Genomic DNA, 21512 nt, shown 5'->3' with positions numbered 1-21512 from the left:
ATTGTAGATATATTTGGAAGATTGTTTTTCAAGTAAAATATACTTTGAGTTATCTCAAAGGTTTTTTTATATCTGTAAAGCTGAAGATTTTAATAAAGACTCAACTGGTTGAGTTATCCCTCTTAGGTAAGCTTGATACAGGTCCCGGGATGGTTGCATGATATTTTATTCTTACATGGTTTTAGTCTATTTTTCTGACTTCATCTTACCTCTTTGAATGCAGAACCCCGGACTTAGATGCTAGGGTCGTAACCGTTAGTAATACTAATAGATATTATTTCTTCAAAGTTGTGTTTTTTATTCCGACTTTCTAATTTTTTTAGCTTTATTTTTTTGGTTCTTGGCTAAGATGTATAAACACTATCTGGGCAATTATGGTAACATTCTTAGACAATTTCCTGTATATTTGAGAAACCAACACATCATAGCTTTCAAATGTTTAAAAGCAAATCATTTCTATAAATAGGTTCGGTCCATCCGTAATGAATAGCACTTTTTGTTAATTTAGACATTTTGGAATTGTCCTATCGATTTCAAACTTTTCATGATGGTTCCTATACCAGTAAGGTACAATTAGGATGTCGTAGCAACTCTATAATCGTTACCAGAAAGTCCGTACGGCTATTTAAAACATGCTGATTTTATTTAACATATTGACAACATTTTTTTGATTAACATATTTTTCCTTCTTATCTAATTTTGGAATAATGATTTAAAGTTTTATAACCAATTACCCATATTTTCCCTTTAAATCTTTAAATCTGTCAAAATTACAATTGTGACTGAAATAACTTAATGTTATCCTTATATTAAAGTAAAAGGATGTCTTTCTGTCTGTGTGTCTAATGCTGGAATGATATGGTTCTTCTTAAAGTGAAGCTTCTTATAAGCCATGTAGAATACCAACAAACGCTTTAGATATATTACCCCTAGATAAAATGACACCAAATTTTTTTTATTTTTCGTTTTGAAAAAGAAATCAAAAGTGGAGGGTCGACAACTCTTCCAACCCTCCTCCCTTCATTCAATAGCTCCTAGAGGCCACTAGGGGCGTAGCCGCTATTTAAAACAAAAATAGTTTTTCAACTACAATTGTAATTCAATTATATAGAGTTGCTACTCTCAAAAGTACACATAATTTGGGATATTTTGTTAATTCTACAATATGATAAGGATTTTTATCAAGCCTAAAATAAAGCCTTTGTTATTTTCAAACCCCCAACTTAAAAAAAGCGAATCTTCTTTTATTAGGGTCTTTACGAATATACCAGTAGGACATATACAGATAGATCAATAATAGACTGATTTAGAAACTTAATTTCAATTTTATCATTTTGTTATTCTTGTTAAGAGCTATTCTTTTTAATAAGAAGGGCTGTCGTCCCTTCGAATAGATGTTAAAACTGTCCTTTCTATTTCAAAATTGGCATTGCGATTTCTATATAGGTAGCCAACTATTTTTGGGTAGAGGGTACCTCCACCCTCCCAAACGAAATCACTCCTTGAAAAAATCCTTCACTTTTGCATCCTGAAAGTAAAATTGAAAATTTCGAGTTTACTTCCCCCCCCCCCCTTTAAATGCCCCTGGAGGCCTCGCAGGGGCGTAGCTGCTATAGTGTATGTATAAAAGTAGTAAATAAAATATGTTGCGAACTCATTTACTTAGTAATTATGGTCTGAACTTACAACCCCCCTCTCTCATCCCTCTATCTATCTATCTATTTTTCTCTTTCCCTATCTCTCTCTATCTCTTTTTCATTATTCTAATAGAATATGGAAAGGAATAAGGATTTTAAAGTATTTTAACAAGGATGACAACATCCATAAGAGCGAAGCTTAACAAATAAACAAGAATTGACTGCAAGCTATAATATTAAAGAACAGGTTTATATAAAAGCAAAATTATATATTGATGTAAATAATGTCGTTTAATGGGCATTTGAAATTGAGGTACTAACGGTTTTATACTTTATTTACATTATTCCTTATCGTCCTATGAATCAGAACAGTTAAAGTTATGTATAAAAGTGAAAAAAATTATGTGTTAAAATATCTAAAAAAAATCGACATGTTTAAAATGAACTTTTAAGGTAAAGATTATAAAGTTACTACGCTTTCTAAATTGTACCAATTTATATTGTTTGAAATCGATAGGACAATTTTAAAACGCCTAAATTAACGATATCAATGCAATATCCATGAAAGATCGGACGGACCAAAATGAATTGTAGAAAATAATTGTGAAATCTTGAAATCAAAGCTTCTTTGAAAATTGTAGAACTTTTATTTCAGCCGATTTTGTTTCTTTTTTTCAAAGAGTTTATCCCTTCCCACGATAGAGTGTCCCTAATGTAGTGAAATCTTTATTCGACCGGTTTTAAAGTCCTCTCTCTATCTCTCTTTTTCTTTCTTTCATTCTCACTGTTTCCCAATCTCTTTCTCTCTATCTATCTATCTCTTCCTCTCTCTCTCTTATTGAGAATGTATGACATCCTGTCCTAGAAGCCCTTTTACAAAGGCAGAATCTTTAAAATCTTCCTTTACCCCCACCCCTCCCTGTCCTTTTCCCCCTAGACGTATTTTGGGCTCTAAATGTGTTAAATCTCCTCTGCCCCGCGCCCTCAAAAGGCCTTTCCCAACTCCTAAAAGATATCTTATTGCAACTTAGGGGATGTGTTTATCTATCTATCTTCACCACGCACACACACACACATACACAAACACACACACAAACACAAACACACGCGCATTTATAATTTCTCTGTGTATCAACCCTTGAACCCTCCGAAGCGCTCAAATTTTACCTCCTTTAACATAGAAGCACGTTTCTCAAGGCAGTGTGCGTGGTGCGTGAGTTTGGTGCGTGTTCCGACATGGGTTAAAATCACAGTAAATAAAAATCAGAGGTTTAAATTAATTAAATTTTTTCTTAAGCTTTAAAATTTTTAAACTCAATATAAAATCAATTGAATAATCTAATAATATTGTTATTATCATATTATTGAAAATTACATTAATTGAATTAATACTTTACTGTGAAATGTACAAAGGGTTGGAGGGAGGTAGGGTAAAATGTTGCAAGTTGGGGTATTGTGGCTCTGTGGAAGGGAGCAGGGGTGGAGAAATGCGCGAAATTAGAGAAGAAACGCGGGGAATTAAGTGGCGTTAGCTTGCGTGCGTGTGTGTGTGTGTGAGTGTAATATGGAGGGGGAAGTAGGGCTGATAAATCAGGGGTGGATATAATGAGGTAGAAAAGGGATGACTTTGGGCTGTTTTGATCAGCTGATTTACCTCAGGTGAATCTTTCCTTCCCCCATCCCCCGAAATTGCTCCCCTATGTACCCCCATCCCCTTTTATTCGCTTTTATTTAGTAAATTAGTACCAAACCAGAATTTACACGAGAAGGAGGCATTGCGTTTCCTCCTTTTTAATTGCTCATTCTTTGTCGTAAAGTTTGATTTTTATTAATGTAGGTTAAATACAAACAATTGGTGCTCATATGATTTACATTTAATTGTTTATTTTTAGTTAAAAATTTTGCTAAAATTTGTGATTTTTTTTATTAATTTGATACCGTGAGAAAGTGAAAGAACTATAGCACAGTTATATGTTATATACCATGTGAAATTATAACTTCCTATAAATAAAGATAGAAAGATACCTAGATAGCGAGAGATATCTACCTATAATATTCACATTTATGAAGTGATATTTATGCCGAAAAATTGCTTGAATTACATTTTTTGTGAGTTTTTAACCCCCCAAAAGAACTTTGAAAATGTGGACTTTGGGAATTCAATGTTAAAAGGTAAGTTTAATCTACCAATATCTTTGGCCCTAGATTATTAAGGCTTTTTATTCGATTGGGAGTGAGGACTGTAAAATAGCTTAAAACCATTGCTATATTTCGAATACAAAGCTCCTAGTATCTATCTCGGGGTTCTTGAGGTAGGATAGAAAAAGGCTAAAACCATCCTATAACTTGATAACATAGCTATCCTGGAACTTGAAATGGTACAAGGCTATTTTTATCCCCCCTCCCCTCCCTCTTCTTATTTAGGGTCCCTTGGTGCTAGAGTGCGCAACTGTTTAGTAAATTAATTTTCAAATCAATTCAGTTTTATCCTATCTAGTCCAAATACGTTTAATTTTAACTATATTAGAAATAGCCACTTTTTGCTGTAATCATATTGACATATTTTGACATTTCAAAGAACAAGGTTCGTTTATTTTTGCCCTTGAATTGAATTTTCTTTGTTTTTGCACTTAGTTCTGTTTTAGGATCAAACTACTATACTTAGAAATAGCATTAAACCTGTCAATTATCACTCGAGTCCTACCCGTGTCGGCAACATTGTTTCCAAGATCTTACGGAACAAATATTGAAAAATTTTATGATCCAAATATTTTAGGTATTTTCTGTTTAGTTAGGTGTTGTTATTGCTACAAATTAGTTTTCTATAGATCAAAAGTAGCTGTTTTACGGGCGGTATTACGGACATACATACTAATTTTTCCAGAAAATATTCGCTTTTTACAAATAATGTAATATTTATACAGTATTAAATATCTTTTTCTTATCTATATCCACCTATTTATAAAAGCAGGAAGGAATGGGAAATTGGACTGTAAATTATAAAGGTAGCCTAAATGATAATTATAATTTAGTTCTAACTATATAGTAGTATCCAAACTTTCCAACCTATGATTTTAATCTAAATAAGGGTTAATTTTGTGTACATTCATTAAGGACGTAAGTACATCAATTTATCGCCCATTGTCTTATCCCTAAAGATTCATATTTTATCTAATATACCTATTTTTTTGTTGGATGAAAATTAGACAATTTCTTAGTGTTGACATCTGAAGAGAATATGTATTATGTTAGGCTAAGAATAAAGGTATTAAGCATACAAAAATATTTTCCAAGAAACTAAAGATTAAAAATAATTCAAGTTGGGTTTAAAGATGCCCCCCCCCCCGCAATCCCTAAACACAAGTTCATAAATAAAACACCACTTACCCAAATTGAAGATTCGGATCAATTATCATAAGTAACAGTAAAAATTTTAGTTCGCTTCGTGCAACCAATGCAGGATAAAACATTTAGTGCAAATAGTTTTTCTGTGGGTGAATTCTCTCTGCCTTATTTTTAATTTGTGGCTTCGCCCCTGCCATTCAAGGGCTTTGTATTTGAAGGGTTAGGTAAGGACATAATTGCTAAACCTTAAACCACCCCTGGACCTATGTGAAGATCTTCTAAAATGGAGAACTCAATCGATTGAGTAGTTTTCGATATCTAAAGTGACAGAAAAAAACCTTACTACATTTAATATTATAATTAAGGCTTTGTCCTTTTTATCTATGACAACTACACGTCAAAAACAGATAACGAAGGTTAATTTAGAATAAGAGCGAGAAAATAAAAAAATGACTGATTTTTTAAAAATCTTTTTACGTAAAAATTACGTATTTTCTGAAAGGTTAAATAACTTCTCATGGTCTAAAACCTAATAAATAACCAATTTCCATTAAAATGTAAGATTTGTTGGGCAAAACTAATCTATATTTATGTCTTTTGTTCAATTAGATTAACCTTGTAAGCCGTGTAGCCACTCTATAAACAAGTTTACATAGGTATATTTCTTTTAACTACCTATAGATTTTTTTTACAAAGCTTCTCTTTACAAATATCCACATGATACCTATAAAACTAGCATTTTGTTTTTGTTAATAAAGTTTACATAATAAATAAATAATAATATTTAAGTAATAGATTAAGTAACTTTTTTGTTATATAGGTCGTTTGATATTATAAAATAGGTGAAACGTCTGTCAATAAATTTTCCAACCGTTGGACCGATTTGGCCCCAACTTAATAGTGAAATCGAGAATAGCTATATGTTTCTTGGGAGAAGGGCAACTAAATCTCCAAATGTGTACATTTTCTAATCAATAATGTGGTCTTATTGTTCTAGTTGTTTCAATAAGCGATTGATCATCTAGACCATCTATTTTCATTATTTTGTGTTATTAACAATCTTTATTTGTTTAGAATAAATGGGACCACAATCACGAGAGTTCGAACCCATATCCACCATCCCCATATCTCACACACCGCCTCTGTTACACCACCTACACCACACAACCGCCGCCATGTTTCCCATCCGCGGCCGGCTGTCCGACCCCATCACCACGTTTCGCGAGAAATCCGGCAGTTTGAGCAGCATAAAATCCGGCAAATTTTCGTCGTCCAGCAAAAAGGATCTTGTCCGCGAGACGGCGCAGACCGCGTACCAGAGCATCAAGGAGCGGGCGCTGATGCAGGGCAGCGGGAGCGTCAGCGGCAGCCCCGGGAGGATACAGGTAAATAATTTTTCAGGACCAACATGCCTGTTCAATTAGTTTAATTTCAGTTAAACATTTTTTTTGTAATTTTCCTGATACTTTAATTTTCTAGATAGCCCATGTCCGAATTTATTTAATTAGATGTATCTAATGTATTTACACTTTTTAATTATTTACATACAAAATTTAAATAAAAACATTCCGTAATTAAATCTACAAAACACAGATTTAGTTTGGAGATGTACTGTCATGATGACCAAAACATTATTTAGGCGTCAGAAAAATAGATTAAAACCATTCCAGAATCTATGTGAACTTATTATGAGATCTTAAAGGACAGACAAAAACCTTACTGTAGGTATTCAATAAGTTTTGACTAAAAATAATTTGGTATCCAAAGATTAATAATAAACACGTAATCTCATTCGCTGGCTTAAAACTCTGGACACTTGATTGGGTTGTTCAAACTAGCAGTGTCTAAACTTTTCCAAATAAATACTTCAATCTACAAATGGGGGTGATTTTGTTCATCATCATTATGGATGTACATCTATTGTCTTATCCCTTTAGCTCCCTGGGATTGGCGCATTAGATTATAAGCCAAATACAGACAAATTAATTTGATTAAACTTACACCGAAGTCTGTCCTTGCAATGAAGCAAGTGAAAATGGACTAAAACTAGCCAAAAAGGGCCTGTTAGCTAATCTGCATTGTTAAGTACATTCAAGTAACAAAAAAACACCCTAAAAATCCCTAGAACTTAAGTAAAGCTTCCCTAAAATGAAGAACCTAATAATTTCAGTGGTTAGCGAGATCTTAATGCGCAAATAAAATCCTTTTTTTCATTTATTATGATGTTCTATCCAGTTAAACAAATAATTAAATATAAAGGTATCTAAAGGGATAATAAGACAATGACCGATAAATTTAAGAACATATTCATTGATGATACACAAAATTATCTCTTCTGTAGATTATAATTACCTAGCTATTGAAATGTTTGGACACTCAACTTCATGAACAAACCAATTAACTTCAGTAAAAGTCCCCAAATTTGTTAAGCCAACCAATCAGAAAACATTATTATAAAACTTTGGGGACTATTGTAATAAACAGCCCATTGTCCCCTTCTATCCTATTAAATATTGCTATTAAAAAATATTATCTATAATGTATAAACATACTTATACAGAACCTTCTCTCTCTCTGTAACGCAAATTGAAATTGATCTAAATTACTACGGTGGTGGTATATAATTGAGTAGCCAGCTATAATATAGATAGGTTAGATAGCGAGATAGAAAGAGAAAGTAGATACTGATAATTGAATAGGATAGAAATTAAAATATTTTTTTTGATTTTTTAATTAGACCCAAAGATTTTTAATCATTCAAAGGCAAAATAATAACTATGGTATTGTTATTAAAAATCTTGTTTGATTGGTTCAAACTAACAATTACAGTGTCAATCTACTGAAGGGGTAATTTTGTTTATCAGTACGAGGGATGTGCATCATTATATCGTTCATTGTCTTATCCCTTAAACATTGCTAGTTTTAGAGTAGCTTCGCTATTAAGAGTAAGATTGCGCTATTTTAATTTTTGATGGTAGCTCAAAAAAAATGCGCGATCTTGTATCTTATCTTTTTAGGTATCTAATACAATTATTTTAATTTTATCTGATGTAAAAGCCGAACAAAAAGTTAAGTAGCATAAAGGACACTAAAAACAAATCCTGTTTAGCCAAATAAATCAGGGTACCAATTAGGGATAGATATGGTTATTCTAAAAAAAAGTTTTAAAAATCAACATGTTTAAAATAGACGTACGGACATTCTGGTAATGATTATCGAGTTGCTACGCTTTCTAAATCGTACTTAACTACTACAGGAATCACATTGCAAAGTTTGAAATCGATAGGACAATTCTAACATGCCAAAATTAACGGAAAAAGCTATCCGTTGCAGACGGACGGACCGACCCTAATTATAGAAAATCTTCGCTTAAAAAAACACCTTTACGTCTAATATCTCTTATAATCAAATATTATTTATTGTAAGCGGAAATGAACAATTTGATTAAAAAATAAAATACCTATGGACCTATGGGAAGCTTTCCTAAAATTTAGAATTGGTTCAGTGGTTATTTACACATTACCAGACTTTCTTATTTTAACAGGATAGAAGTACCCAACGTTTCTATGGTAAAGATATAGAAAGCATGTTTATTTGACTTTGGGTACCAGAATAATTTACATTTTGTTATTTTTATTCCAATTCCACTTTTACTTTTCTTTTAGTGTACCCTCTATCTCTTAATTGCAATTAAAATCAATTATTTTTTTGCATTTTATCTTAGAATAAAAAGCTTCTATTAATCAACAGTTAGGATAAAAAATTAAGAGATCTCTAAAGGACAATTTTGATTATACAGGGAGGGAGTAGCTTTAAGTTACACTAGTACCCAAAGTTTTATAACGGAGGGAGGGTCTTTAAGTTACTAGTACCCAAAGTTTTATAACAATGGTCTCCTATTTGTTAATTCAAACTTTGGGCACTTCTTCAACCAATAATTTAAATCTACAGAGTTAATTTTGTTTATTCTAATTGGGGATGTATACCTATTAATTTAACGTCCATTGTCTTATCTCTTAAGATCCCTAGGAAATGTATGTGTTTTCAGTAAGATCTTTTAAACGGCTTTACAACTTACAGTTTTTCTCTCAGAAAAGCTTAATATTGGTCATAGGCAGGGTTTAGGCGATTTAGAGGATCACTAGTTATCGAAAATAAAATTGCATGATTATACATAATGGACATCTAGAAATCACGTTTTAAAAGGTTTTTTTTTGTAGAGTAGCTGCGCTACTTAGAATAATATGTAGGTAGCTACTTGTACCGTTTATATGAATGTCTGTCCTTAATCGCAAGATAAAAAACATGAAATTACATTATTAAACAGTTGAATACAACTACATTTCTGAAGACCAAGTTTTTAGAGGGTTTGTATATAACAAGAATGACTACATCCATAAGTAAAATTATGTGAAAATAATGCAATTCTGACAGCTTTCGCTAACAGCTTATATTATGTCCCTTGATTTGATTAGCTCTGTTGTGTTTTGGGATGGTTTTATGCCATTTATTTCTTTCCTCCTTTGAATACTGAGATGCTAGGGACACAGTAGAAACAAGTAATCCTCCTATTTTAGGAGCTAGGTTGTTAATAGGGAAAGAAATCTGCTATCGCCTGCACGAATCATCTATTCAACTTTTTAAAAATCTTTATACTGCAAAGATAAAGCATAAGAGTAGATAGGAAATTAAAATATAGCTTAAAACTATCCCTGGAATGGCTATTTAAAGTTTTCTAAATGATTTAAGAGATCTTAAAAAAACAAAGAAAGAAATCTAAAACCACAATAAGATAGAAATCTAAAAATAATTATCATAATGATATCCCGGTACCTATGTAAAGTTTTCCACAAATGAAGATTTAAATCGGTTCGGTAGTTTTCTAAATCAAACTACAGACAATAATATCTTATTCATATAATAGGATGATATAAATTTGACAACTATAAAGTGCTTTTAATTTCAATTTTGCGTGTTATGGCCGATTACATTCTTGTTTTTAATCAAAGACATGTTTTGATAATAGTTATTTATCGCAACGTATTATAGACAATTTTCCGCGGATATTGGAATAAAAAATATAAGATTAAAACTATTTTTGTTAGCCCCGAGGGACCGAAGGCCCAGGATAACAAAAATGTTTTTAATTTTATGATTTTCATTTTATGTAGTTAATACTATACTATACCTGATTTTTCAGTATGGCTAAGAACCGGTTCTAATTCAGCGGATATTAATCGGTTTCGAAGCCATACTGAAAAAATATTAACATTAACTCAAAACAACATGTCGTTTCAATCAATAAAAAAGTTTTTGCAATTTAAATTTTTGTTTTTATATTTCTTTATTAAAAACATATGCTTTATGTCATATTAAACAATTATCAAATGATATTTGTTTATATGTATGTAATTGATTTTGTTTTGAAATATTTGATTTCAAAACATGTGATTTAAATTTAATTTTAATAACAAAGCTATTCTGTAAATTGCTTTGTTTTTCGTAATGTTATTTATTTATCGTAAAAAACACAAAACCTTTTATATAACAAATATGAAACTTTATAATTCATTAATATTAGAACACACTAGCAGAAGAGAAATGGCGCAGAAAAATAGCCTAAAACTATAAAAAAGACCTGAATTTTCCTAACTTATTAGGTTCTGTGGTTAGCGATATATTAAAGGACAAACAAAAACGTTAAATCTACCTAATCGATAATGAAACGATTGAATAAGAGAGCCATATTTAGGTTTTTAAATGCCCCTAGACAGATACTATGGTTGCAGTCGCCATTTATTCTAAAATATTGTTTTATTATATTGTAATAGGGTCTGATTTGATCAATGAAAAACTTTCTTTATGGTTGATTTACAATAGAGTATTATTGATATAGACTGATCATGTTTATTTATTGTTGATTTATTATAGAGTATCATTACTCTAGACTAATCATGCCTGTTTATTGTTGATTTACAATAGAGTACCATTGATCTAGACTAATCATGTCTATTTATTGTTTATTTACAATAGAGTATCATTACTCTGGACTGATCATGTTTGTTAACTGTTTATTTGCAATAGAGTATCATTACTCTAGACTGATAATTTCTGTTTATTGTTAAATTACAATAGAGTACCATTGATCTAGACTAATCGTGTCTGTTTTTTTGATGATATACATTTTTATTACTCTAGATTGATAATGTCTGTGTATTGTTGATTTATAATAGAGTATCATTACTCTGGAGTCTAGACTGATCATGTCTGTTGATTTACAATAAAGTTTCATTTTGAGACTGATCAACTCATGTTAGAATTTTTACTTTCATTTGCCAACATAAGACGTTTGCGACTAGTCTAAGCTTTATCAGTCCAATATTATTGCATTACATTCTATGATAGTATAACTTTTTCTCCATTCAAGTATCAAGGGGAAAAAAACTATAGGCGCTGTTACATTTTATAGATTTTTGGTTACTTGTCTCTTTCGGGGATAAAACAATGGACATTTAAAATGTATATCAAATGACATAAACAAAAGTTTATGAATAATGCTTATTTTGTGCCAACCAATCAAGATTTAGTATAATTGGTGTGTTAATAAATCTTTGGGTACTAGAATAAATTACAATTTAATGTCCCCTCCCTTCCAATATAATCTTCTCCGGAATACCTAGTCTATTGAGATTTTTTTTTTGGGGGGGGGGGGGGTAGTTTGTTATTTGACCTAATGTAACTATTCTATAACACCTCCTACAAATATCTCCCCATAATCCAGCGTAGCTTAGCTGTGGTCATATGCATGTATAGATCCTTGTTATAATACCATATATAAATAATAGCATCTTTAGGGATAAGACAACGGACTACAATTGGACGATCAATTTCCAATGATAATGCTCAAAATAGCCCTTTTAGATTATAATACCTATTAATCTACAACTTTGACAATATTTTGAACCAAATAATCAAGAATTGAAATAGTTTTTTATCCTTTGAAAGGGTGTTGGGTCCAATGTCCCCTCCCTATCTGATTTTATTGGGGGGAAACAGTCTAGATGTTTAGTTAGGGCTCGGCATATATCAATACGGAATGTTAATATGTAATATACTTCTCTGTTTTGTCATTCAAGTATTAATTTCTTTTATATTTTTCTCTTCTTCTATGCTTGTAATATAAAGACAACTTATCAGGGTTAATGGGGACTGGTACCCAAAGTTTTATAAACTTTGGAGACTTTCTTGACTTCGAATACAAATCCCCTAGATGCTAGGGGCGCAACCGCTAGTATGTAGTGCCTTTTTTTGAACAATAACGGTAACACATAGCCATAATAAAACTCGTCTAATTAATAATATATTACCTATATTTGGAAATATAGATCTACATATCTAAAAATGTACTTAATATGTAAGTATAAAGGTGTGAAGTAATTTATTTATGGTAAACTGAATTTTTAATTAGAATTTGTATAGATATTTAGCATTGTTGTCTTGCGGCTACGCCCTGCCCTTAGAGGCCTCTAGGGGTAATTGAGATGGGGGGGGGGGGGTAGTAGATGTAAACCTTCCTTGGACCCATAAGAAGCTACATTGTAAAGAAGAACCATAACGGTTCAGTGGTTAGCAAGATGTGACTACAGTGTGAATTGTCCAAAATGATCATTACAGATACAAAGCATCTGATCAGGAAGGAAGGGGACAATGGGGTGTTAATTACACTAGTCTCCAAAGTTTTTAATCACGCTTTCTTATTCGTTGGCTTAACAACTTTGAGGACTTTTAATGAATTTTGATTGGTAGATTCAACCAATAATTGTAATTTACAGAACTGGGAATTTTGTGAATCATCATCGTTGATGTATACCAATTTATTGTCCATTGTCTTATCCCTGGCAGCTAGTACTGTACTTCTGTTGCATTCGAGTGTTAATACGATAAAGACAATTTTATTCATTTTGCTATTTCCTCAAATAAAATATTATAAGTATTTTCACCAACTGGATTTTAAGAATTTAGTCGCTTAAAAGCAATACTCTTTATGATGCTAGAAAGATAAATTACTACTTCTTAGGAATGGAAATAGCTTAAACCCACCACTTAAGATATTTCGATTTTTGAGAAAAAAATACGTAGTAAGAAATAAGGAAAACCATAGTAATGATCGAACGTTTTTTTCTTGCGTTGTATTATAAACAGTTTTCCGCGGAAAAAATGCATAATCATAAGATTAAAACGAGTTTTTTTGCCCCGAGATTAGTAGAAAATTGGATATAATCCGATGCTAGATATTATTTTTCAGTATGGCCTAGAACCGATTCTAATCCACCGATTATTAATCGGTTTCGAAGCGATACTGGAAAAGCTTTACTATACTTTTTCACGAAAAAAAACAACCTCTTTGATGCTAAAATATTTCTGTATGATTGGATGGGGGGGACACTCTTGCATTATTTATCACATACAGTGATCATTTTGAGGGGGTACTAATGAGCTCAGGGATACAGGGAAAAGGCGGAATTTATTATTTGGGGGGCGGGGGGGATATATTTTAGTGTTCATAGTAAGCAGAAGAATATTAAATTAAGGGAAGTTTTATAATGGTTGTCTCTGTCTGTTTATTAAATAGTAGGATGACTTGCTTTGGTATCTTGAACGGTTTTCTTCCTTTTTTTTTGGCTTGCAGTAAAAGTATCTAATTTCATAGTTTTTATGTGTGTCCTATTATAAAAACGAGTACCTTAAGTTTTTGTTTGTCCTTAAAGATCTCGCTAACCACTAAAACGATAGAGTTATCTATTTGAGAAAGCTTTACATAGGTCTCGGGATAGTTTTAAGCTAATTTTGTTTTTAGTCTATGGATAGTTAGCTGCATGTATAGTATATGAAATTTTTGTTTTTGTTTTTCTGTTTGGGGAGGAACACTTTGGATGATTTGTATAAACAACCCCATATGATATTATTAGAGGAAAGGGAGTGGACTCAGGAATTATGGGATAAGAAAATGGGTGATAAATTGATGTTCAACCCAAATTACGATATACATATTATATATAGATTACTGCTAGGTAGTTTTAATAGAAGATTTGATGTGAGTGAGAGAGAGAAAGTGATTTTAAAACTTTAGTTACCATACCAATATGATTTTAAAGTCCAGTGTTCCCTCCCTCCCTGCATAATCCTGTTTCTTGTAGTATAAAGATAGTTTTTCTTCCATTGTCTGATCCCTGTATCCCTGCAGGGGGAGAGGAGAAGTACAGTGGCGATTGACTTAATAATAAGTTCAGTCAAGGTCGTGTATTAATGGATATAGAATATACGTGGATATTATGACAGGCGGAATTTGGTCGTCAAATTATGTTGCTACGATGGTCCTTTTTATTGATCAGTTCGTTCCTTCAGTTGGAGGGGATGGGTGTGTGGTAAAAGGGTTATTTAAGCCAGCTCGAATATAGAGATTTTATCAGAGTATGCAAGAATCTCTCATAATATCCACGTATTCTACATCCATTGTCGAATATTAATGATTTATAGTATAGTTTAGCATATTAGTTATTACATTACATATTTGATATATATACCTATTAATTCTACGGAGGGGGGGGGGGGGGTTCGGATTGTAAATAAAATTGGTTCTAAGTTTTAAAACCATATTCTTTCCTTGCTAGTTTAGATACTTTAAAGCATGGTCCAAACTAGCAGTTTCCAAATTTTGCAATCTATAGAAGGGTTGATTTTGATTATAATCAATGGGGATGTACATCAATTTATCCTTTATTTCTTATCCATCCCTTAAGATCTTAATATCATGTTTAAAGTGGACGAACTTACCTATAAATATTAGCCATAGAGATGCTTCGCTCTTTAAACATGTTGAAAATTTTTGGCTTTTAAAATTTTTTGAAAACAATAATATTAAATTCTGTGGATTTTCTTAAAGAAAATTGAAGGATTTTCATGTAAATAATAATTTGTTTTATTCAGAATTTCGTGTTCAGTTTATTTATCGGTTTTAAGCTTTTTATGGAGTAGCAACCAGAGAGGGAGGGGACATTGGGTTGTTAATAACACTAGTCTCCAAAGTTTTATAGCAACATTTTCTTGTCATCATCAACTTTGGGGACTTTAGATTTTGATTGGTTTGTTCTTAATTTGAGTGTTTAGGAGTTTTAACCTACAGATCGGTTAACTGTGTGTATTATCATTGGGGATGTACATCAGTTTATTATTATCCCTTTAGATACCTGGGTTTTAGACTTTTTAGGGAGTAGCCTCTGAGTGGAGCTACTCTATATTATAACTAACCTTTGCTGTAATGGATTTAATGCTTGGATCTTACACCAGATTATCATGAACGCTAATAAAGTGAAACTTGTAGATGGCTAAAATAACAATACCCCCATCCACCCCCTTACCTCACACTGAATAAACGAACTGACCAATAAATTATGTCCATGATAGCAACAAAAATTGACGACAATTTTCCCTCTGTTTCCACGTTGATTCTACATCCTTTTTTGATGTCCTAAGCAGCGTTCCGGAGCCGGAGTCGGGAGCCGGGAGCAGCAACATTTTTGGTGGAGCCGGAGCCGTATTTTTCGTTAAAAACGGCTCCGGCTCCAGATTAGCTAAAAATGATTTTTTAAAGTAATATTATAATTTGGCAACGGTCTATTTCTATATAATAAACTGAAACTGTTACTGAACAAATAGACACACATCCTTCTACTTTTATATAGCTTTAATTGAATAAAAGCAAAATATTTTATATTATTTATTTTATTTTATCAAATTCAATAATAAACAAAAATTGATATATTAATTTAAGGTCGGAGCCGGAGTCGGAGCCGCATTTTCAGATACGGCTCCGAAACGCTGGTCCAAAGACTATGTGACCACGTAAAGCTTGAGACGTTAAAATTGTCTAAAAAGAAATGCCTCGCCCCCTAGTGTTTGTCTTTTGGAAATTGCAATTATGTTTTCTTTGCCGTTTTGAATAAATTCTTTCTTGTTAATAGGAAACAAATACTAAAACATGAATGCTCTAATTGCTTTTTAAAATCATTAAAAAAAACTACGCCGGCGAATTTTTTTATGGCCTAATGATTTTTGTGGTTCGTCTAGTAAAATTTTAGAAAAAAGAGAAAGGCTTTTCCAGTATGGATTTGAAACAGATTAATATTCGCTGGATTAGAACCGCTTCTCGGCCATAATGAAAAAAATCACGTAAAGCATCGTATTACAGACAATTTTCAACGAATATTAAAATTAAAATAATTGGGTAAATACAAGTTTTGTTAGCCCGGGCCTTATATCACTTGGTCTAACAAAACTGGTTTAGATTTTGTGATTTTATTTTAATATCCGCGGAAAGCTGTCTATAATGCGATGCGATAAATAACGTGTAATCTTGTTTGTAATTAAATGCAATTCATTAGTATTTTTTTTTGCATTTTTCTAATATTTATCTTTTATTTCAGGAAAACCTTTCAAGAGACTCTGGCATTGGTGGTTTGAAGGTAGGATTGTTTTTTATTTTCCACGATTTTTAGCTTACATTAAAGTGTTGAGTTCGATTCCATGCCAAACTGAGTCATCCTAGAAACGTTAAAAATACCAACAATGCTACTAACACGTTACACACTTGTGTTTTAAGATAAAAGTCGTGTAATCAAAGAGTTGGTTATCTATTGGGTGTTACTTTACCGTATACCCCAGGTGTTAAGACAGAAAAGGAGAGACTTGGCTCCCCCTTAGTTACCCTGAGTTGTAAAGTGTATGGACATAATTTTCTGTAGAATATATATCCCTCCCAATTTGAATTGAATAATCCATATGAATCTGTAATCATGATTGCTGATTAGTTATTCCATTTTTGGGGGGGTTTAATTCTATCATCGGATGTATAATACATGGATATTATGACAGGAGAAATTTTGTCATCAATTTTGGTTGCTAATATAGTCTTCTGATATATAGGTCCTGTATATTAAGAGGAGGGGATGGGGTAAAGTCATAGTATCGTTACATTATCCAGATGAGAGAAACATTTTATCAGGGTATGCGAAAATATTACACAACATCCACGCATTCAATATCCATTATTCTATCAGTCAAAGTTGAAATAACTGTTTATTTATTAAAACGCAGCTACTCTTTAATTAGAATTTGTCTAACTGTCCGTCCGTCTGTCAACCAACAGCTTATGAGCTTTATAGTCAAGATGCCGCTCCTCTAGCTTCTAAGAGGTACAGCCGTTTTCGTTAGAGACAGACGGACACACAGACATCTTTATAATATTTTATAAAACAAATAAGGTTTTTGAGTCGTCTAAATTCAAAATACTTTAATGTGTTTTAAAGTTATTTTCATAAAAGGAATTTTAATTCTCCGTTTCTTTTTCTTGTAAAACATCTCAGGGAGGGTGGAGACATTGGGCAGTTTTATGCACTTGTCCCCAAAGTTTAGTAATAATAACAACTTTGAGGACTTTTATTGAATGTTGATTGGTGAGTGTCCTATCGTTCCTACAAGTAATTGTAAATCTACAAAAGGGGTACACTGGGGATGTACATCAATTTATCGGCTATTGTCTTAACCCCTTGGATTCCTGTAAAGATCTGCTAGGCGTATAATTAACGCCCACGCCACTCAGTAATCTGATTTTCATTTTTTACCGTTGAAAATTATATCCTATGTACATCTAAGTAAATATGTAAGAAATTATTTACTTTTTAGTACATTCGCTTGTTAATTGTGATCTCGAAAACGGCCAACAATTTTATGACAAGTTTGTATGGTCTATTTCGGGGGAAACCTGGTTCTAGATGGTTTTAGGCTATTTTAATTTCAAATATAAGTTATGGGATGGTTTTATGCTATTTTTCGCTTCATCTCGCCATCTACTAATACAGAGTCTTAGAAGCATAGCCGCAGCCATTTTAGCTTTCAAAAAGGAAGGATAATTTAATAAAAATTTTATTTATTTTGAAAAATGTTAATAAAAGTATAAACTGTTAAGCGTTTATTTTTAAATTGTTTGGACTTAAAACATGATTAATAGACTTTATTTACACCAATTATCGTATTAAAATGCAATTTTTACAATTTTATATCACACTTTAACATATTTTTTTTTATGAAAAATGATTTATTATCTTTATCTGTACATATTTTTTAATAAACTATTCAAGACAATCTAAATATGTCTGTCTGTTTGCATATTAATCCAAAAGGTCCAGTGAAATTAGGCTTTATATTTCCGTATATTTAGCGGTGTACATCCCCAATGATGATGCACAAAATTACCCCTAGTGTAGGTTAGTGATTGAAACGTTTGGACTCTCACCTTAATGAGCTAACCAATCAAAATTATTCAACGAATAAGAAAAGTTTGGGGACTAGTGTAAAAAACAGCCCAATGTCCCCTCCCCCCGCCCTGTAAAAGTCTTTACCCTTTTATTGTCGCGCTACCTTTCTTTAAGTACCAATTTAAAATTCCTGTATTTGAATATTTGTGAATAGATTTGACATGAGGATACTTATTGGCTACTTTTACATAGATTCTCTTTCCCCCCCCACCCCCATTCTTTATTTTTATGGGGTTATTTTCAGGTATCATTAGGGATAAGACAATGGACGATAAACTGAATGTACGTCCCCATATGATAAAGAAATTGAGAAAAAATTATTGATCTTTCGTTGGCTTTCGTTTATTAAGTCCAATTACTCTTTTCCATCCAAATTTGATTCTTCATAAGAGTAATTTTGTGTATCATAATTGGGTTTGCATATCAGTTTAACGTCCATTGTCATATCTCTGGAATACCCTGAATCAAAATTGTAAAGTAAAGATAGGTCCAGGCAAAGCCACCTGCTAAAAACCTATTGTATTTTTTCCCTCCCCCCTTATTTTACAAAAACCACCCCTCTGTAATCCTTTTTTTTAAGGGGCGGGGGTGGGGGAGGGTGATAATTGACCACTATACCTTTAATCCTCACCCCTTTTCTCTCCCCTTCTACTCCCAAATAATGTTATGCCCATTAATTCAACTAACTTTAATTCTTTGTCCTTACTTGTAGTGGTAGAGGGTTAAGACAATGGACGATAAATTATAATTTTGAACTTAATTTTGCCTGCTTAAACTATTTACAATTATGAAGAACATTTTTCAATACTAAAAGGACAATATTAGGGGGAAGATTTATTTTTCTACCATTGTTCTCTCCTCTCTGCCTATTACTTTGTCCTACTACACCCCCCCCCTCCCCCCAATTATTCTATTGTTAATTTTTGACCGCACGCTGATTTTATTTTTTCGGGGTTAGATTTAATTTTTAATTTATACAAATTTTCTGAATTTTAGATTTTTAGAATTTAATAGTAGTTTAATCCCAGGTATAAGATAATGGCTTTTCAGGGAAGTTGTAAGTTAAATACTCCTTTCTCTTTGTTTATATTTATTAAATTGAAAATATGTGGGTCAAAATATCCCCCTTTAAAGATCTAGAAAATCGGGAAGCATTTATTTCACCCTATTATTAGTAGCGAAGCTACTTCATATCCAGGGTGTTTCGGTCATTGTTACTTAGTTAAACTAGTACCCAATGTTTTATAAAATAAATTGGTTGATTTAAAACTTTGGGTACTTTGAGTTTAATCTCGATTGGTTACACTTTTCAACCAGTAATTTTTATCTACTGAAGGGGTTAAATGCTATAAGGATGTACATCAATTTATCGTTCATTGTCTTATCCCTTAATATCCCTGCTTTAAATGCAATTTTACCCGCATTTGTGTAAAATATAGCTGATAATATTGTCATTTATTTGATACTTGTAATTTCCCCTTTTATATATACAATTCAATATTGAATCATATCATATATAATTTCTGAAAATATTATTTTATTTTTTCTCATTCTGCGCCTCTGGCCTCCCCTGTCACACTAGGAGTCTATCCGAGCATCAATAGCTCGGCTTATTATTCAATGGGAAAGAAAAGGGATGAAAAACAGCCTAAAACCTTGCTAAAAGTACGAAAACTTCCTTTATTTTCCTTAACGGTGATTAGCGGGAGTACAGACATTTCTTTGTTACAGAGTAGCTGCGCTACTTTCAAATGGTGAAACCAGCATGATGCCAGTCATAGCTGTATCACATTTATAAACCCACCAAAAACAGGTGTCCATACAACATAACTGTTTTCATAATGAAATAAAACAGCAATTTTAGGTCATAGCTGCAATTTTAGCTTTTCGAAATGTACTTAATACTATTAACCCTTTACAATCGGGCCCCTTGCCGCACCTTAATCAGTCGGGGGGGGGGGGCGTTCAACGCCCCCCCCCTATTATCTCAGTTCCTATTAGAGCTAGAGGGCTAAAATTTTTTGTGCAAGTCCCCTGTGTTATGATGAATTTTCGTCCTTAAGTAAGTCAAGGTCAATTTTCGCTTCCTTCACCCTTTTATTTAACAACCTTTGTTTTTAGGTCCTTTTTTACTTAAAAATTTCAAACGGCTGTAATTTTTTATTTTTGAAGCTAGAAGAAAATTTTTTTTGCAGAAAATGTTTATTTTTATGTAAATTTTATGTTTGAAATATCAAAACATAAATTTCAGCGGCCGCAGCTGTACTTGGCAGCTGCCAGCCGCCGCAGTCGGCGGTCGGCGGGAAAACGGCGGCGGATCTTTATGAAATTTTAATACATTATGTAGACATGTAAGAAAAGCTTAAGTTTAAAATTTGAAGTCTCTAAGTCAAAAATTGCGGCCACAGGAGCCTTTTAAAGATTTCTGGAGACCTGGAGGATCAGGACCTGCAGGATCATACCTGGAACCTGAAATTGACTTGAACACCTGTATTTAATATGAGGATGTACTATTAGAGGATATTTTAGTATTTTGGTAAGATAAAATGCTTTGTTTAAGTCAAAAAAATATTTTTGATCTTTACCTGGATGACCCTGCCAGGTTTGCTGGCATCCTGTGCCCGCCAGGATGGAGATATTCAAAAAATTCCAACTCTTATTTATGTGTCATACCCAAACTTAAAAAGTCAAGCAGTTTGGGCTCTTTATCTTTCACACACAGAAAATGAGATAGAAAAAACCGGATGGGGGGGCGTTCAACGCCCCCCCCCCCCCCGACCGTTAAGGGTTAAGAGATCTTAATCATAATAACCTATTGATTCAGTGGACATTGGGCTTTATATTATACTGGTACCCAAAGTTTTCCAATTAGTTTGCTAAAAAAATCGGTCTCTTAACAAATCTTGATTGGCTGGTTTAAAATCGAAATGTCCAAACTTCAACTTTACAGAAGGGGTAATTATGTGAATCTATCGGGTATGTACCTTAATTTTTCATTCATTGATTTTTGTTTTATTGTATGAACCCTTCCTTAACCACTACCACTACATCATACTAATTTTAAAATTCCTAGATTCTAAATTTATTTTTTGGGGGGGGATATAATAATGTATGTGAAAGGGGTTATTGTTGTTTGTATATTATTGTTTGTCTGTTT

General features: G+C 32.5%; 1 protein-coding gene across 2 annotated transcripts in view; it reads left to right on the top strand.

Moving 5' to 3' along the window:
* The first annotated feature begins 3365 nt into the window (after nucleotides 1–3365).
* Nucleotides 3366–21512, top strand: part of LOC145305193 (serine/threonine-protein kinase PLK1-like) — an 82721-nt gene continuing 64574 nt past the window's right edge. For both annotated transcript variants that reach the window (XR_013874525.1, XM_080146740.1), the window contains exons 1-3: nucleotides 3366–3809; nucleotides 6057–6367; nucleotides 16466–16504. Coding sequence is in view for 1 of the 2 variants with exons in the window: in XM_080146740.1 (XP_080002866.1) it covers nucleotides 6062–6367; nucleotides 16466–16504 (345 nt within the window). In the remaining variant the exon portion in view is untranslated. The remainder of the gene's footprint in view (nucleotides 3810–6056; nucleotides 6368–16465; nucleotides 16505–21512) is intronic.

Source organism: Acartia tonsa, chromosome 14, assembly GCF_053477335.1.
Source record: "Acartia tonsa isolate MP-2025a chromosome 14, ASM5347733v1, whole genome shotgun sequence".
NCBI classification, from domain to species: domain Eukaryota; kingdom Metazoa; phylum Arthropoda; class Copepoda; order Calanoida; family Acartiidae; genus Acartia; species Acartia tonsa.
Note: the sequence above shows the minus strand (reverse complement) of the source record. Positions and strands in the feature narration are given on the sequence as shown.